Below are 18,106 nucleotides of genomic sequence, written 5' to 3'. Positions count from 1 at the left end.
TATTTCCTCCCTATTCATGTATCCATCCAGATGCTTCTGAAATGTTGCTAATGTGCTTGCTTGCACCACATCATCTGGCAGCGCATTCCAGACTCCCACTTTACGTGAAAAACTTACCCCGCATATCTCCCTTAAACTTTCCCTCTGTCACCTTGAACCTCTGCCCCCTTGGAAAAAGCCTATGACTATCCACTCTGTCTATGCCTCTAATAATTTTGTAGACCTCTATCAGGTCTCCCCTCAGCCTCTTTCCAGTGAAAACAATCCTAGTTTATTCAATCTGTCCTCATAGCCAACACCCTCAAGACCAGTCAACATCCTGGTGAACCTTCTTTGCACTCTCCAAAGCTTCCACGTCCTTCTGATAATGTGGTGACCAGAACTCCACACAATACTCCAAATGCTGCCTAACCAAGGTTTTATATGGCTGCAACGTCATTTCCCAATTCCTGTACTCAATGCCCAGCTGATGATGGCAAGCATGTCATATGCCTTTTTAATCACCTTGGCCACCTGTGTTGCCACTTTTCTCAGGAACTGTGGACCAGCACGCCCAGATCCCTCTGTATGTTAATGTTCCTAAGGGTTCTGCCATTTACAGTATAATTCATACCTAGATGTGATCCTCCAAAATGCACCTTGCATTTGTCTGGATTAAACCCAATCTGCCATTTCTGTGCCCAAACCTCCAATTTATTTACATCCTGTTGCATCCTCTGACAATCCTCAGCACTATCAGCAGCTCCGCCAATCTTCGTGTCATCCGCTAACTTATTAATCAGACCACCCACATATTCCTCCACATAATTTATATATACTACAAACAACAGAGGTCCAAGCACTGATCCCTGTGGAACACCACTAGCTACAGATCTCCATTCAGAAAAACACCCTTCCACGGCTACTCTCTGTCTTCTGTAACCAAGCCAGTTCTGTATCCATCTAACCAACCCACCCGAATCACATGTGATTTTAATTTTTGTACCAGTCTGCCATGTGGGACGTTGTCAAACGCCTTACTAAAGTCCATATAAACTACATCCACAGCCATTCCCTTATCGATATTCACCAGGGGAAAAGACATCAATTTTCTTTGTCACCTCTTCAAAAAGCTCAATCAAGTTGGTGAGACATAACCTTCCCCATACAAAACCATGCTGTCTGTCACTAACTAGTTCATTTTGCTCCAAATGGGCAGAACTCCTGTCCCTCAGTATCTTTTCCAAAAGCTTCTCCACCACTGATGTCAGCCTCACCTGCCTATAATTTGCTGGATTGTCCCTGCTTCCTTTCTTAAATAATGGAATATCATTGGCTATTCTAGTCCTTTGGAACCTCGCCTGTGGTCAAAGAGGATGTGAAGATATCTGTTAAGGCCCCAGCTACTTCTTCCCTTGCCTCACACAGTAACGTGGGATAGATCCCATCCTGCCCCGGGGACTTGTCTACCTTAATGCAATTTAGGATACTCAACATTTCCTCCTTTGATACATTGACGTTCTCAAGAGAGTTTACACACCTATCCCTGACCTCAACATCCATCATGTCGTTTCCCCTGGTGAATATCGATACAAAGTTCTCATAAGGATTTCACCCACTTCTGTGGTTCCACACATAACTTCCCTCCCTTGTCCTTAAGTGGGCCTACTCTTTCTCTAATATATGCATAAAAGCCTTGGGATTTTCCTTTTTTATCATTCCTTCCTTTCTTCATCCAGGTTAGCAGGGTGCTGTTACTAATCCTGGTTCGGTCCAGTGATTATGGGGAGCATCCCCTGGTTGTATCGAGGAGGAGGAAATTGGCCCCAGACCCAGGGCGCCCAAATGTTGGGTGTCTTGATGATTCTTCCTCTCTTCGGCAATGGGGTCCTTTGTGGCTGGGGCTGATGCGATCATTGTTTCTTCTTTTCAGTGTTGACGTGGAGCGATGCACTGCCCAGGTGTGGTTGAAGAAGTGCAGGTCCAGCTGGGGTTTGGGTTCTGGAGTGTGCTGGAGGTCCTGAGGGTTTTGATTCCTGTGTGTTGAAAGTCTTTGGGCTCGGCCAGGACCAGTGGCTGGTATCCTGTTGTCCCCTTGGAGCTTGGGATGTCCCTTCCTGATGGTGCCTATGAGAGACATCTTGAGAGGCTGGGTATTGTTTCTTCAGTGCGCCAGGGCGAGGGGTTGAGCTGAGACCTGTATTTTGAGTCCTGTAACCCCCCATGGGGAGGTGGGATGCTTTCTTGGTTGATTGAGCAACTTGTTCTCTTCCTCATTGTTGAGTGGTCGGCGTGCCACCAGGGGAATGTGGAACGAGGGCTGGGACCTTATCTTTTGTTATCCTGTAGTTTACTTCTGGCAGTTCTAGCTCATTTGACTTTCTGTTTTTCTTAGAAGGCCCTAAGGCTTGATCCTTATCCAAGCATGTTGTTGTCAGTGCTCTCTGTACTAATCATAGAATCCCTACAGTGCAGAAGGAGGCCATTTGGCCTATCGAGTCTGCACCGACCCTCCGAAAGAACACCCTACCTAGGCCCACGCCCCCACCCTAAATCCCATCTAACCTTTTGGACACTAAAGGGCAATTTAGCATGGCCAATCCACGTAGCCTGCACATATTTGGACTGTGAAAGGAAACCAGAGCACGCAGAAGAAATCCACACAGAAACAGAGAGAATATGCAAAATCCACAGTTACCCAAGGCCATAATTGAAACCAGTTCCCTAACGCTGCAGGCTTGTCGCCCCATACTAACGTATGGAATGATTTTGGTTATGTACCGGGCCTGAGACTGGGCTTTAGTTGCATTGTGTGGTATAAGTAACTCCCCTTTGCAACGTGGGTTTTCGCATATTTTCTTTGTCTTTGTTTGTAGGGGTGGGTATACAAAAGGGTGATTGGTTCCTGATTGGGTACAGGCGGGGTTGGTATCCGAGGAGATGATGCACGGTAGCATAGTGGTTAGCACAATTGCTTCACAGCTCCAGGGTCCCAGGCTCGATTCCCGGCTTGGGAATTTGTGCGGAGTTTGCACGTTCTCCCCGTGTGTGCTTGGGTTTCCTCCGGGTGCTCCGGTTTCCTCCCACAGCTAAAGATGTGCGGGTCAGGTGGATTGCCCATGCTAAATTGCCCTTAGTGTCCAAAATTGCCCTTAGTGTTGGGTGGGGTTACTGGGTTATGGGGATAGGGTGGAGGTGTGGGATTGGGTACTCTTTCCAAGAGCTGGTGCAGACTCGATGGGCTGAATGGCCTCCTTCTGCACTGTAAATTCTATGAAATCTATGTGGTGTGTCATTGATGCCTTTGGTTCTGCTGCAGTTGAGGGAGATATATATTGGTGCGCGCCAGAACATGGCATTGAAAACTTATCGTGAACTCTCTTGCTAATTGCTAGCAGATGGGTTGTGGGTGGTTGTGCACCATTATGCTTTCTGTTTCTCCATTGGTCTCTGCTACGGCTTATTGAGACATCGAGCTATGTCTAATGATTGTATCGTGCCGGTTATAATATTGTTCTCCAGTTCCTTCAGTATTCATGTATGTTGAAACATTTCTCTTGTTGCTTACTGCGATATATTCATTTTGTAATTTTTTGCAAAAATGTAAAATTCTAATCAATATACTTTTCAACCAATGTGAGCAGAGCACCATACTGAAGTTAAAGTGCTGCAGAGGAATCCAGGTAGAGGTTAAATGTAAAGGGACAACCCAAAAGTACAACTTAGATGGAAGTTATAAGTATGTTGACCATCAGATATTTACACGCAGGAAAATGAGGTCTAATACATGAAAGGAAGGAAGAAATGTCTAAAATTATCAAATAACAAAGTGTGCACCAAATTGTACAAATGAAATTTTGTTCTGAACACTTGGTGTATTTTCCTGCAGTTCAACTTGACCATTTCTCTCCAGGACAATAGTGGTACATTAAGCATTTTTGGGGAAGGGCTCATTACACAAGAGAATTCTTCCACCATTCCACCCTCACCAAGTGCCAGCCAACAAAGGTGACAAAGAAATATTGCAAATATGCAATAAGCATTCATTTTCTAGTGGTAATTTTCAGGCTTATATATGTTAAAGTGAAAACTTTGGTATTGTAGCTATGAACCCCAGTTGTCAGAGAATGGGACTTCATTGGGTCACTAACTGCCACTGTGCACTGTTGTAATAACAACAACAGCCTGCATTTATCTAGTCCCTTTAACATATAAAAACATTCAAAAGCACTTTCCCGAGATGTAATCAAAGAAAATGTGCAGTGAGCCAGCAGCTATTAAGTAGGGTGATCTAAAGCTTGGCTAAGGAGTTGGGTTTAAGCAGGATCTTAAAGGAAAAGAGGGAGTTGGAGAGCCTAAGGGATCAAGGAAATTGAGAGCATGGGGCTTGGATAGTTGAGGGCACAAGCGGCAACAACGTTGTTGTTCATCAGGTAATACAATAAGTAGGAGCAGTAGACCATAAAGACTACTCCTCCATTCAATACAAATGGCTAATCTTGGGCTTCAACTCCTTTTCTGCCCACTCCCCATATTACTTGATTCCCTGAGATCACAAATCTGTCTATCCCAGCCTTAAATATATTCAACGATGGAGCATCCACAACCCTCTGGGTACAGAAATCCAAGGAGTCATGCCCTTTTAAATATAGTAATTTCTCCTCATCTCAGTCCTAAAGGCTTGGCCCCATATCCTGAGACCACACCCTCACGTTTAAGATTCCCCAACCAGAAACAATCGCTCACCATCTAGCCTACTAACCTCCTTCAGAATCTTGGTACGGTTTGACTTTGTTAATAAATCTGGTTCCTTATGATATACTTGTTTTAAAAGGAAGAATTTGCATTAACATAGCACATTTTAGTCTTATGCAAAACACAGCACCTTTCTCAGTACTTCACTAGTGTTGGATTATTAGATCCCTGGAGTGGAGCTTGAACCCACAATTTTCTGACTCGGAGGTAACAGCGCTACCACTGAGCCACACTTCTAAAATTTAAAATTAAAAGCCTTTTAGAAAGTTCCACAACACTTTGCACAACAGACTAGAATCAGACCTACCCAACCACAAGATTTGACAAAGGGTCTCCTCCACCTGAAACATGAACTTCTTTCTCTTTTTCAAATGCAGACAGATCTTGTATTTCCAGCACTTCCTATTTTTATTTCAGCAGTCACTTTTTTTTAAGCCTTCAAGCACAATTTCCAGTGGCACTGAAGACAGATTAACCATTTCACCAAGTATAAAATGCTCATCAGTGTCTGTTAAGTGGTTGTTTTTAAGTGCTTTGCTTCCCCAAATAGTTGAAGGAATATTAAAATTCAAGAGAGCATCCTTGTGATAACGTATTCCATATATGGTGTATTCTCACATCATTGTTTCCCATATTATTTAGATATATAGACATGATTAATGCATGTGTACTGGTCATAAGACCTCCCAAAGGCTGTTGCTTTCATCATCCAAGGTGCACATAACCGGGTCTCTGAAGCTGAATGAGAGTTGTGATATTGTTTCCCAATAGTCATTGCCAAAGCTATGGAAAAAAACACAGAAGAGCCATATAAAGAAATGCAATCAGATTTACAGCACAGAAACATGCTATTTTGTGCTACCGGTCTACGGCAGTTTTTATACTCCACACAAATCTCCTCCCACTCTGGTTGCCTCTCCCCATTCTACCCCAACTCCTTCGCTTCCCTTCACTCTCATGCATCAAGCCTCCCCTTAAATACATCAACGTTTAACTGCTCCATGTGGTCACAAGTTCCACATTTCCACCACTCTGGTGGAAGGTCAATGACATGAAATGTTAACTCTGTTTCTCTTTCCACAGATGCTGCCAGACCTGGCGAGTATGCCCAGCATTTCCTGTTTTTACCTCCTAAATCTTTATTTGGCCTGGTAGTAGAAAATGTATATTTATGCAATCTTTGTGCTAATCTCATCCATAACCCTATCAAACCAGAGGCTTCTGTGGTGACTTTGTATTCAGCAAATGAGACCTGCACACAGATTTTTGTGGAGTCAGGTCAAGTTGAGAGGCCTTTAAAAATGGTGGGTACGACCCAATTCTGGGATTCCCGTTCCGATGTTGGAAACCAGCCTGAACACTGCACCCCTCCCTTGCCAGCTTCATTGCGTGGATGGGCATTGGTACAGAGAAAGAAGACACAGGGGGAATGGAAGTTATGGGGGACATGGAGGTGGCATCGGGGAGGTAGGTGGGGGCCGAAGGTTTGAGGGCTTGATATTCATGATTACAACTGGGCCAATGTTCCAATAATTTACTGGACCAGCTGGAGTGAGGTAAAAATGGAGACCTCTAGAAAGCCAAGGAGAAGAAGATGATAATGCAGGAGAGGTTGAAGCTATGGCTGACTAAAGCAGGGTTGAAGCAAAGGCAAAGGTGGAAATAAGTCTTGGCATTGCACGTGATGAGGTATTTGAAGCTCAGCTCTTTATCAAAACAAAATTGTCAGACAATTATTTTTCACACATAGATTGATCAACATACTGAATAGGTTGACTGGAATCTGTCAAGAAACAGCTGAAGCTTTTTTTTTGGGCAGGGAGAGGTTTAGGATCTTTTCAGATGGATGAATTCAGATCGGACAAATAGCTTCCATCACCCCTCTTTTCTGATTTTGTAACTGTGACACCAAGGGTGCAATTCTCCGCCCCCCACGCCGGGTGGGAGAATAGCGGGAGGGCCTCCCGACATTTTTCACGCCCTCCTGCTATTCTCCCCCCCCCCCCCCCACGCCCAACCCACGCCACGATTCGCCGCTCGCCGTTTTTTACGGCGAGCGGCGATTCTCCGAGGCTGATGGGCCGAGCGGCCGGCCCTTCACGCCCGTTTCACCACGGCAGCAAACACATCTGCTCACTGCCGTCGTGAAACGGGCGCCAGATGCCCGTTTGGGGCATCTAGAGGCGCGATTGGCACGGGAGCACCACGACTGTGCTCGGGAGGGGACAGGCCCGCGATCGGTGCCCACCGATCGTCAGGCCAGCGTCCAAAACAGACGCACTCTTTCCCCTCCGCCGCCCGGCAAGATCAAGCCGCCATGTCTTGCCGGGCGGCTGAGGAGAAAGACGCCATCTGGGCATGCGCGGGTTGGCGTTGTCCAACCTGCGCATGTGCGGCTGACGACATCGGCCGCCGTGACGCTTGACGTGCGGCCTTGACGACCGTCGTCATGGCCGCGCCGCCGTGACGCACGGAGCCGCGCTCCTAGCCCCGCCCGGGGGGGGAGAATCGGCCCCGGAAGTGGCCGTGAAGGCTGCCGTGGGTCACGGCCTGTCCCACGGCAGCCTTTACGATTCTCCGCATTTGCGGAGAATCTCGCCACAAGGCTTCACCCATTGGTGGACGTAGTCAGTGTTAAGGGATGATATTTATGACATTACAATAATGTTTGGTAGCTCTTCTGTTCCCAGAAAATAGCAGACCTATGGAACAGGTTACCTAGAATCATTGAATGCCTACAGTGCTGAAGGAGATCATTCGGCCCATCATATCTGCACTGACTCTCTGAAAGAGTACTCCATCCAAGCCCACTCCCCTGCCCTATCCCAGTAGCCACTTAACCTAACCATTTTTGGACACTAAGGGGCAATTTAGCATGGCAAATCCACCTAACGTGCACATCTTTGAACTTTGGGAGGAAACCAGAGCACCTTGAAGGAAACCCACGCAGACACAGCAAAAGTGAGCAAAATCTACATAGTCACCTAGGCAGGAATTGAACACAGGTCCCTGTTGTTGTGCTAACCACCGTGCCACCTGATTTTTACCTACTGAATTCTGATTCACTGCATGCCTTCAAGAGGGAACTTGATCACTGTTCATGGTGAAAATCACAACATATGAGAGGCACATGCCAACAAAAATAATTCATGGTCAATATGCTTTCCTGGATAGTTTTAATCACCAAAGAGATGTTGGAAAGACATGTTCCAGATGTTTCCACCCTAATTGATCTTGGTTTGTATTGTTTTTTTTTGGCAGTTCCAGGATACTACATGGAGCTAAGTGGGTTCACTTTCTCTTTACTCGTAGCAAAAAGCACTTAGCTCATTTGATGTGGTGAGGAGCTATCAATCCTAGCAAGAGCACTTATAAACATTGTTGTTAGCATCAAAGCATGAGATGCATTCAAGCATGAAGGGAAAGATAAATATACAAATCACCAGGCAGCTGAACCATTGAACTGTCAATCATAGGCTTGTGAAAGGCATTTCTCTGTGAAATTGAATGGAACCTTTGCAGTTCAAAGGGGTGTCAGGGGATTTGAAGCCTTTCCATGTGTTTTGGGCTTACCAGGAAGCCTTTGATACTTGTAACTGTTGCAATTTTAAATGCAACTGTGAATGAAGAATCAAGTGTTATGAAACTAAAGTGTTTCTGCTTTGATTCTTCACTGGGCTGCCTGGACTGCTCTTCAGCTGTCAGGCAGAACAATTTAGGTTCAGGAGGCTTTTAAGCAGAAGGCTGCCTGAGATCACCATGCCCAGGCTGGCAGCGGCAGACCAGTCACGGGACACCCATTCTGCGGGGTGAGGGTCCGGGGTAAACCCCTCACCTACAGTCGGAGTCCACCCAACCCCAAGACCCTTGGGAGGAACCCTCCCTCTGCAGCCTGGCAGCGGCAGAGGAGCACATGACCTATGGCGTGACACCCCTTGGGGTCCGCCATGCCAGATGTGGGTTTCACTGCCAGGGTGTAGGTGCCATGATGTCAGAGGGCAATGATCTCTGTATGTGTTAATACACACGGGGAAGGGGGGTGAAGAGGAAGTCCTTCCTTGTCGAGGGGGGGAGGGGGGGTCAGGGTTTGCATTATGGGGGGAGGAGGGCTTGCTGGCGGATTTTGTGATCAGGCCATCCGCTCAAAATAGCAAACCGATACTGGAATTCCAATGGAATCCGGCAACCTCTCCACCATGCATAAATTTGCATGGTTAAGTAGTGAGACTTGCATTGTGTGCCACTCCAAGCACCAGCAGAGACCAGTCCCAATTCTATGTTCGCAGGAGCACTTATAGACTCCGGAATGGAGAAGCCGGCCCATGGACCAGCTTGTCTCCTGGGTGATGTTTTTGTATCTTTGTTTGCATGTCAGAGAGTCTATCGACAACACCAGAGATGGTGGAGGTTTCCCATTGCCATATGCGGAAGCTAAACCCATGCCTCACAGGGGCTATGTAGCAGAGGTTCAGGAATGGGAAAGACCATGATAATGAGTGGGTTATGGGAATGGAAAGATTTAAGGGAATGGGAGAGCATTGGGAATGTAAGGGATTTTGGGATTTGGAGTGGTTTAGGAATGGGAGGGTCCATTGCAATAAAGGGTTTAGAGGAATGGAAAGGGTTAAAGAAATGGGAGGAGTTTTAAAAAGGGGGAGGAGGTGAGATTTGAATATTTAAGAAGGTCTCAGCTGGGATTTGCCTCAAAGCGAACCAATAAAATCAGTGACGAATTGGCAAATCTATTTGCTTCAAGTGTGTTCAGCAATGATGCAGTGAAAGTGCCAGAGAATAGGGGGAGGGGGGAAGAGGAGAGAGACTGACGGATGCTGAAATAAATAACAATTGCATTTTAAGCTACAAAAAAAATGGAGGCAACACTGCCTTCGAAGCTATTGGTGAGAACTCAATAAGTGACACCTACCTTTTGCTTTATTAAAGGTAACTCATGTTGTGGGGATACCCTCAGATCAGCCTTAAGGCCCGAACCAGGTGAGACGGAGTCCGCCTGCCGCCATTTTGCCTCCCTCCCTCCGCCTCTCCGCTCACAAAATGGCGGCGATGACGCACGCAGGCGCGCCCGGGGGCTGGCAGTTGGCGCCCGTCCAGAAAATTCGCAGCAGAGAAGCGTGTGGAGCCGGCAAGAGCGAGTAAATGTGCGGGGAGTGTGAGTGTCACCAGTGCTTTATTCCTTCATTACAAATTGGGCTCCCTTCGTTTCGCCGCAGGCAGCATCAGCGAGCGTGGATGATCACCGCAAATCTTTATCCCGTGTTGTGATGTGTTCAATGAGAGATTGTGCGGGAGACCTTTACTCGTTCCCAGTGCTCGTGTTTGCCGCTCAATCCAATCATGCGGGGTGAGGAGAATTATGAAGAGGATAATAAACTTCCCAATGAATCAACCCACTTTGTTGTAAATTAGGACGACTTGCATTTCAATAGCACCTTTCACGACCACTCCTATGGAACACTTGCTTCTGATTCTTTAATGGGACATGTCAGTGTCACTGGCAAGAACTAGGAGCAGGGTTAGGCAATTCAGCCCCTCCAGCCCTTCCACCATTAAACACGATCATAATGCATCTCCTTTTGGCGTCACCTCCACTTTCCTGCTTGTTCTCCATAGCCCTTCAACCCATTACTAATTAAAAATCTGTCTTTCTCCTCATTTACTCTGTCCATCCACTGCACTCTGTGGTAGTCAATTCCACAGATTTACCCTTTCAGAGAAGTAATTTCTCCTCTTAACGGTTATCCCTTATCCTAAAATGATGACCTCTTCCTCCAGATTGCCCCACAGGAGGGAGCGTCCGTTCTACATCTACTTTGTCAATACCTTTTTGTTATATTACTGAATTGTAATATAAATAACTTTTCTGTCTTGCTGAGTTGTATTGAATTCTAATGATAAATAGTCGAAGTCTTCCAGATAATGACAAATTATTTAGCAAGTAATAAAATCTACTTGAGTTCTTTCACTTTAATACTTTGATGAGTAAAACAAATAAGATTAGATTGAACTAACAATTATGATAATACACGACACTCTGATCTGTTTATGTCTTCACTCTAGCTGTCCTACACACACTAACTAAAGAAAGAGCGGGAATCTCCTTGTATAGGTCCTGTTAGTGTTGCCATCTAGTGAACGTCTGTCTGTACTGACTTCATATTAACTAAACATGTATTAACTTGTACAAAGATCACTACACTTTTGTATTATATACCTCAATTACATCTCTTCTCATTCTTGTAAACTTGAGAGTGTAAAGGACTAAACTGCTCATTCTTGTAAGACAAACCCAACATTTCTGGAATCAATCAAGTGATCTCCTTTGAACTGCCTCCAATGCCACTTCATCAAGTGGATTGCACTGTGGCTTCACAGCGCCAGGATCCCAGGTTCGATTCCCTGCTGGGTCACTGTCTGTGCGGAGTCTGCACATTCTCCACATGTCTGTGTGGGTTTCCTCTGGGTGCTCTGGTTTCCTCCCACAGTCCAAAGACGTGCATGTTAGGTGGATTATAGAATTTACAGTGCAGAAGGAGGCCATTCGGCACATCGAGTCTGCAACGGCTCCTGGAATGAGCACCCTACCCAAGGTTAACACCTCCACCCTATCCCCATAACCCAGTAACCCCACCCAACACTAAGGGCAATTTTGGACACTAAGGGCAATTTATCATGTCCAATCCACCTAACTTGCATATCTTTGGACTGTGAGAGGAAACCGGAGCACCCGGAGGAAACCCACGCACACACGGAGAGGAAGTGCAGACTCCGCACAGACAGTGACCCAAGCCGGTATCCAACCTGGGACCCTGGAGCTGTGAAGCGATTGTGCTATCCACAATGCTACCGTGCCATGATAAATTGCCCTTAGTGACCAAAAAGGTTGGGAGGGGTTATTGGTTTGCGGAGATAGGGTGGAAGTGAGGGCTTAGGTGGGTCGGCGCAGACTCGATGGGCCGAATGGTCTCCTTCTGCACTGTATGTTCTATGTTCTAAATAAGGGGATAAAAACTACACAGTACTTCAGTGTGGTCTCATCAATGCCATGTACAGTTGCAGCAACACTGCCCTACTTTAATATTCTAATCCATTTGCCTTCCTTATTACCTGCTGTACCAGCATGTTAATTTTCTGCGATTCATGCTCGAGGACACCCAGATCCCTCTGCGCCAAAGCACTGAAGTTTATCTCCATTTAGATAATAAATTGCCTTTCCATTTTCTTTACAACAATGGATAACCTCTCAATTATCCACGTTAAATTCCATCTGCCAAATTTTGGCATACCCACCTAACCTATCTATATACCTTTGTAAATTTCTTATTTCCTCAATTCAACTTGCTAACCCATCTTAGTGCATCTGCAAATTTTACTATGGCCTTCTATCCCTGCATCCAAGTCATTAATATATATTGTAAATAGTTAGGGCTCCAAGGACCGAACCATGTGGCACCCCATTAGTTACACCTTGCCAACCAGGAAAATACCTATTTATCCCCATGCTACCTGGTTGGTTAGCCAGTCTTCGATCCAAGCTAATAAATTACCCCAAATCCCATGTGATCTTACCTTTTGTGTGGCACCCTAGCAAATGCCTTCTGCAAGTCCAGGTGCACCACATCTACAGGATCCTCATTATCCACTTGGCTTGTTACATCTTCGAACTCTGGCAAATTAGTCAAACTCGATTTACCCTTTAGAAAACCATGCTCTGGTGGATTGCAGTTTGACTTTCTATATGTCCTGCTATTACTTCCTTAATGGATTCTAACAATTTCCCAATGACATGTTAAACTAATTCATCTAATTTTCAAATTTTCTACTTTCTGCCTCCCTCCTTTTTCGAATAAGGGCATTATATTAGCATTTTTCCAATCCATTGGAACCTTTCCTTCATCCAGGAAATTTTGGAATATTATAACCAATGGATCCTCACTATCTTCACTGCTACTTCCTTTAAGACCATAGGCTGTAGGCCTTGGGGTCTTGTCTGCCTTCAATCCCAACAGTTTGTTTAGCACTTATTCCCTTCAAACCAGCATTTATTCTATCCCTAATTACCCTTACCTGAAAAATAATTGTAGTCCCTGTTGCAATATAGAAATACACCAACCAGTTTTGAGCACACCATAAACAGCAATGTTATAATGGCCAGATAATCTGTTCTTGTGATGTTGATTGAGGGATAAATATTGGCCAAACCACTGGGTACAATCCCCCTGCTCTTTGTATAAATAGTACCAGAGGATCTTTCATGCCCACCCAAGCAGACAGATGGGGCTTCAGTTCAATATCTCATCTTTAAAAAAAAAAAGCCCCTCGCAAGTGGCGGCCAAGAATTTTGTGCTCAAGACCTGGAATCGGACACAACCTAGAACTGAGGGGCAAGAGTGCTTGCTACCAACTGAGCTGTTATGTATTACACTTCAAAAAGATTAACACAGCTAGCAGCCATTATAATTTATTTATAGCTCCACAACTGAGAGGGCAATTTAACAAAATGCTCAGGTCTTGCAAGAGAGCAGTGTTTATCAAACTTTGTTTCCCAGGAACCACTTTTACTGGACGACCTTCGCGACCCACACCGTCCGACCTTTGTGGCACACCATTTTAACTTGCCTTTAATGCGACACGAGAGCCTGCTTGGTCCTCACAATCTCACTTTCTTAGTCATTCAGTGTTACATTTCTGTCAAGGGCTTCAGCTGATCAGAGAACCCCTACAATGCAGAAGGAGGCTATTCGGCCCATTGAATCTGCATCGGCCCTTGCTCCGATAGAACACCCTTCCTAGGGCCAATCCCCCACTCCGAGCCCCGTAACCCCACCAACGTTTGGGCAATTTAGCATGGCCAATTCCCTTAATCTGCACATCTTTGGATTGTGGGAAGAAACCGGAGGAAACCCACGCAGACATGGGGAGAAAGTGCAAACTCCACACAGTCACACGAGGTCAGAATCAAACCTGGGACCCTGGTGCTGAGGCAACAGTGCTAACCACTGCACCACCATGATGTACGTTTTTGTTATATCCTTTGGAAAGAGGTTTGTCCTTGAACTCGCCATGCTTCGTCTTCAAATGTCTTTGACATTTTGAGGATTTAAACTCTCATTCGTCAGTACCGCATATAACACACATGGCTTTGGATTCTAATTTGCATTGGCATAATTAACAAAGCCATATCTTAAGAAATATCTTTACACTGCTTTGTTCCCGATTTCAGTTTTTTCTTTGTTTAAAACAATCCATCTTCAGTTGTTCATAGTCCTGTTGCCTTGCTTGCTGGCAGTTAGAAAATAGAGGAATTTCTGTTCTGATTTTGTGTGAAAAGCACAGACGTACAGGGCACGGGTGCGTGACCTGCTCTATGTCCCCACTTCTAGCTGGAAGACTGCATCGTTCTATTTAAAAGTCAGTCGCGACCAGCATTCCTAATTTAAAAGCCGGTTGCGGTCGTTGGGAATGTCAAGACCGATTGCTCGCGACCCTCTCAACATCCGCCCACAGTTTGAAAAACCCTGAAATAGAGTACGCTCCTGTCTGGCTTGAAAAAATACATTAAAATGGTACATGTACCCAGTTTCCCAGAATGCAATATGACAAAACCAACAACCTGAAAATTTAATAGGTTGGTAACATTTTTTTCTGTAATCACAAGCAAAACACATGGACCCAATACTTCAATCATTAAATAAAGTTTTTCCACTAAACCAGTATGTGTTTAACAAAAATACTCCCATTTGATAAGAAATAACAGTTTAAACAAACAAGATTTCATGTATGCTTTTGCATTTTTATTGGAAAATCAGCATATGTGTACCTTCCAGGCTCAAGCCTTTGGGAAGGGACACAATCTGAGTCAGAGGCTTGAAACGTTGTGAAAAGGTGGCTGTAACAGTGCACATACAGATGAAAGTAAGATCAGGAGCTAAAAGGGTTAGGATCCTATAAGAAAAAACAGTAAAGTTAACAGTCAACAATAATTAACAATTTCTTATATAGAAACGTACATAAGAAATTGAAGCAGTAGGAGGCCATTTGGCCCTTCGAGACTGCACGCCATTCATTATGATCATGGTTGATCATCAAGTTCAATAGCCTGATTCCACCCCCAATTTCCCTTGATCCATTTAGCCCTAAGAGCTATATCTAATTCCTTCTTGAAATTACACAAGAAAGAGACAAATGGTCGCCATCTACAAAAAGAAAATTCTTGGTGGATCATCTTCTAGCATACTAAATCGTCTCCAAATATAGAAAAGGGAGGGATCAGATGATATGAGATCGTACAACCTTGGAATAGAACCACTGCTGGTTTGAGGTAGTGACAAAATCCCTCCCAACAATGTACTTGGTGAGGGGCGACATGGTGGCACAGTGGTCTTCCAACCAGGATAAATCATTGGGTGGCTTGGGGAACTTCCAGGTTAATAGAATCTGCCTGCGGGCTATTAATGAGGCAAATGCAATGACATCTGCGTCAATCTTAGTGAAACTGACCAGTGCAGATGAGACTCCAAAAAGGCCATAAAAGGACAAGGCTGCAGGTCAATATCTAGAACTTTGGAAAGAGTGTCAAATAAGGATGACCTAAAAACAGCCAGCTTTGGGCATTGCCAGAACATGTGGGTATGGCCTGCAGGGGTGAGTGAGCACCTGTTGCTTGAGTTGAAGAAAAACATACTAATTCTGGCTTCGGTCAAGTGAATTCTGTGCAGAATGTTAAACTGAATTAAGCTTGACCAAACACAGGAAGATGTGGCGCTATCCCTAAAATAGGCCTCCACCCATCAGTAAGGTTGAGCCCAAGCTCTAGAGGGGAGGGTCTAGAGATCGTACAACCTTGAAATAGAACCACTGCTAGTTTGAGGCAATGACAAAACCCCTTCCAACAATACTTGGCAAGGGGCAACGTGGTGGCACAGTGGTCAGCACTGCTGCCTCACAGTCCCAGGGACCCGGATTCAATTCCAACCTCGGGTGATTGTCTGAAGTTTGCACTTTCTCCCTGTATCTGTGTGGGTTTCATAAGAACATGCAAACTAGGAGCAGGAGTAGGCCATCTGGCCCGTCAAGCCTGCTCCGCCATTCAATGAGATCATGGCTGATCTTTTGTGGACTCAGCTCCACTTTCCCGCCCGAACATCATAACTCTTTATTCCTTTATTCAAACAAAGTGCTTCGGTTTCCTCCCACAGTCCAAAGATGTGCAGGTTAGGTTGTTTGGCCATTCTCAATTGCTCCTTCGGGTGGAGTTGCAGAATTAGTGCGGGGGATTGGGCATAGGTAGGGTGGTCTTTCAAAGGGTTCGATGCAGACTCAATGGACCAAATGGCTTCCTTCTGCACTGCAGATTCTATGATAGTTTAAGAAAGTATGGACAGTACGAGCGAACAAAACCACAGGCTTGAAAAAAGCAGTAAAGACTATGTTGAGGTAAATTAAATTTGGCTGCAACTCATTAAAGCCGACAAAGTTCCCATCCACTAACAGGTCAGTAAAATGTTGAATCCTTTCTCCACAAGGCAAATGTCGAGTCAAGCATGGAGGGCAAGAATAGGTTGTCATTACAGATAGGGCCTAATAGTGAAGAAGTGGAAAGTTTAAAATGGTGATGAAATAGTTACCATAATTAAAGTCAAAATCACAACGGGGTTTGACGTGTGTTTAGAGGGGGGAAAGGATAGCGGGGCACAAATTAAGGCAGGGAGCAAGGGACCCAAGTTCAATTCCAAACCTGTCTGGAGTTTGCACATTCTCCCCATGTCTGCGTGGGTTTCCTCCGGGTGCTCCGATTTCCTCCCATAGTCCAAAGATGTGCAGGGTAGGTGAATTGGCCACGTTAAATTACCTCTTAATTGAAAAAAAAAATGAAGTGGGTGCTTTAAATTAAATAAATAAATAAGTGAGCTGATCCATTTTGGTCGGAGGAATAAAAAGGCAACTTTTTATCTAAATGAAGAGAAAGTTCAAAATTCTTTAATGCAAAGGGATCTGGGCGTCCTGAATGAATCAATAAGTTGGTTTGCAGGTGCAGCATGTAATAAGACAAATAAAATGTTGGCATTTATTGCGAATGGAATAAAGTATTAAAGTAGGGAAGTGCTGTCACAATTGTATAGGGCATTAGTGAGACAGCATCTGGAGTACTGTGCACAGTTTTGGTTCCCTTGAGGAAGGACGTAAATGCATTGGAGGCTGTTCAGAGAAGGTTCACTAAATTGATACCAGGGATGAAGGATTTGTCTTATGAAGAGAGATTGAGACGTTTTCGGCCTATACTTGCTGGAATTTAGAAGAATTGAAGGAGATCTAATTGAGGAATATAAGATGCTAAAGGGAGTTGACAAGGTAGACATAGAGTGGATGATTCTCCTGTTGGACATTCTAGAACGAGAGTCCATAGTTTTAGGTAGATTTAAAACAGAAATGGAAAGGAATTACATGTCCCAAAGGGTCGTGAATCTGTGGAATTCTCTACCCAGACTGCCGGAACATTAAAAAGAATATTTGTTATTGGGACGTGGGCGTTGCTGGCTGGGTCAGCATTTGTTGCCCATCCCTAATTGCCGTTGAACTGAATGGCTTGCTAGGCCATTTCAGAGGGGGGCAGTTAAGAGTGAACTGCATCACTGTGTTGGTCTGGAGTCACAATATGGGCCAGACCAGGTGAGGAGAACAAATGTCCTTCCCTAAAGGACATTAGTGAACCAGATGGCAGCACGGTGGCGCAGTGGGTTAGCACTGCTGCCTCGCGGCGCCGAGGTCCCAGGTTCGATCCCGGCTCTGGGTCACTGTCCGTATTGGGTTTGCACATTCTCTCTGTGTTTGCGTGGGTTTCGCCCCCACAACCTAAAAATGTGCAGGCTAGGTGAATTGGCCACACTAAATTGCCGCTTAATTAGAAAAAAATAATTGGGTACTCTAAATTTAAAAAATAAATAAATTTGTGAACGAGATGGGTTTTTACGACAACCAACAATGGATTCATGGTCATCATTATACTTTTAATTCTAGATTTTTATTGAATTCAAATTTCTCCATCTGCCATGGTATGATTTGAACCTGGGACCCCAGAGCATTACCCTGGATCTCTGGATTACTAGTCTAGTGACAGTACCACTACGCCTCCGCCATCCAATAAATTTGAGGAGATGGATAAGTTTTTCATTAGTAGCGGGATGAAGGGTTGTAGGGAAAGGCCAAGAATGTGAAGATGAGGCCGAGATGAGATCAGCCATCATCGGATTGAATGGCGGAGCAGGCTTGAGTGGCTGAATTGTCTACTCCTGCTCTTAGTTCTTATGTTCTTATGAAGCTACTACGATGTTCTTATGAAGCTACTCATATGTTTATT

General features: G+C 44.9%; 2 protein-coding genes across 6 annotated transcripts in view; one reads left to right on the top strand and one right to left on the bottom strand.

The window, feature by feature from the left end:
* The window catches only part of klhl22 (kelch-like family member 22), an 88,778-nt gene extending 78,971 nt beyond the window's left edge, over positions 1 to 9,807 (bottom strand). For 4 of the 5 annotated variants that reach the window (XM_038793592.1, XM_038793618.1, XM_038793601.1 and 1 more), the window contains exons 1-2: positions 9,659 to 9,807; positions 5,042 to 5,517 (exon numbers count right to left, since the gene is read on the bottom strand). The gene's annotated coding sequence lies outside the window, so the exon portion shown is untranslated. The remainder of the gene's footprint in view (positions 1 to 5,041; positions 5,518 to 9,658) is intronic. The other variant, XM_038793609.1, reaches the window with a different exon arrangement.
* LOC119964326 (glutathione S-transferase theta-1-like) overlaps positions 9,802 to 18,106 on the top strand; it is a 98,451-nt gene continuing 90,146 nt past the window's right edge. Inside the window, exon 1 of the mRNA XM_038793649.1 lies at positions 9,802 to 9,901. Coding sequence (XP_038649577.1) covers positions 9,889 to 9,901 — 13 coding nt within the window. The 5' untranslated portion in view covers positions 9,802 to 9,888. The remainder of the gene's footprint in view (positions 9,902 to 18,106) is intronic.

Source organism: Scyliorhinus canicula, chromosome 1 (genome assembly GCF_902713615.1).
Source record: "Scyliorhinus canicula chromosome 1, sScyCan1.1, whole genome shotgun sequence".
Taxonomy (NCBI): domain Eukaryota; kingdom Metazoa; phylum Chordata; class Chondrichthyes; order Carcharhiniformes; family Scyliorhinidae; genus Scyliorhinus; species Scyliorhinus canicula.
The sequence above is the reverse complement of the archived record's forward strand: the minus strand, read 5'-3'. Positions and strand labels throughout refer to the sequence as shown.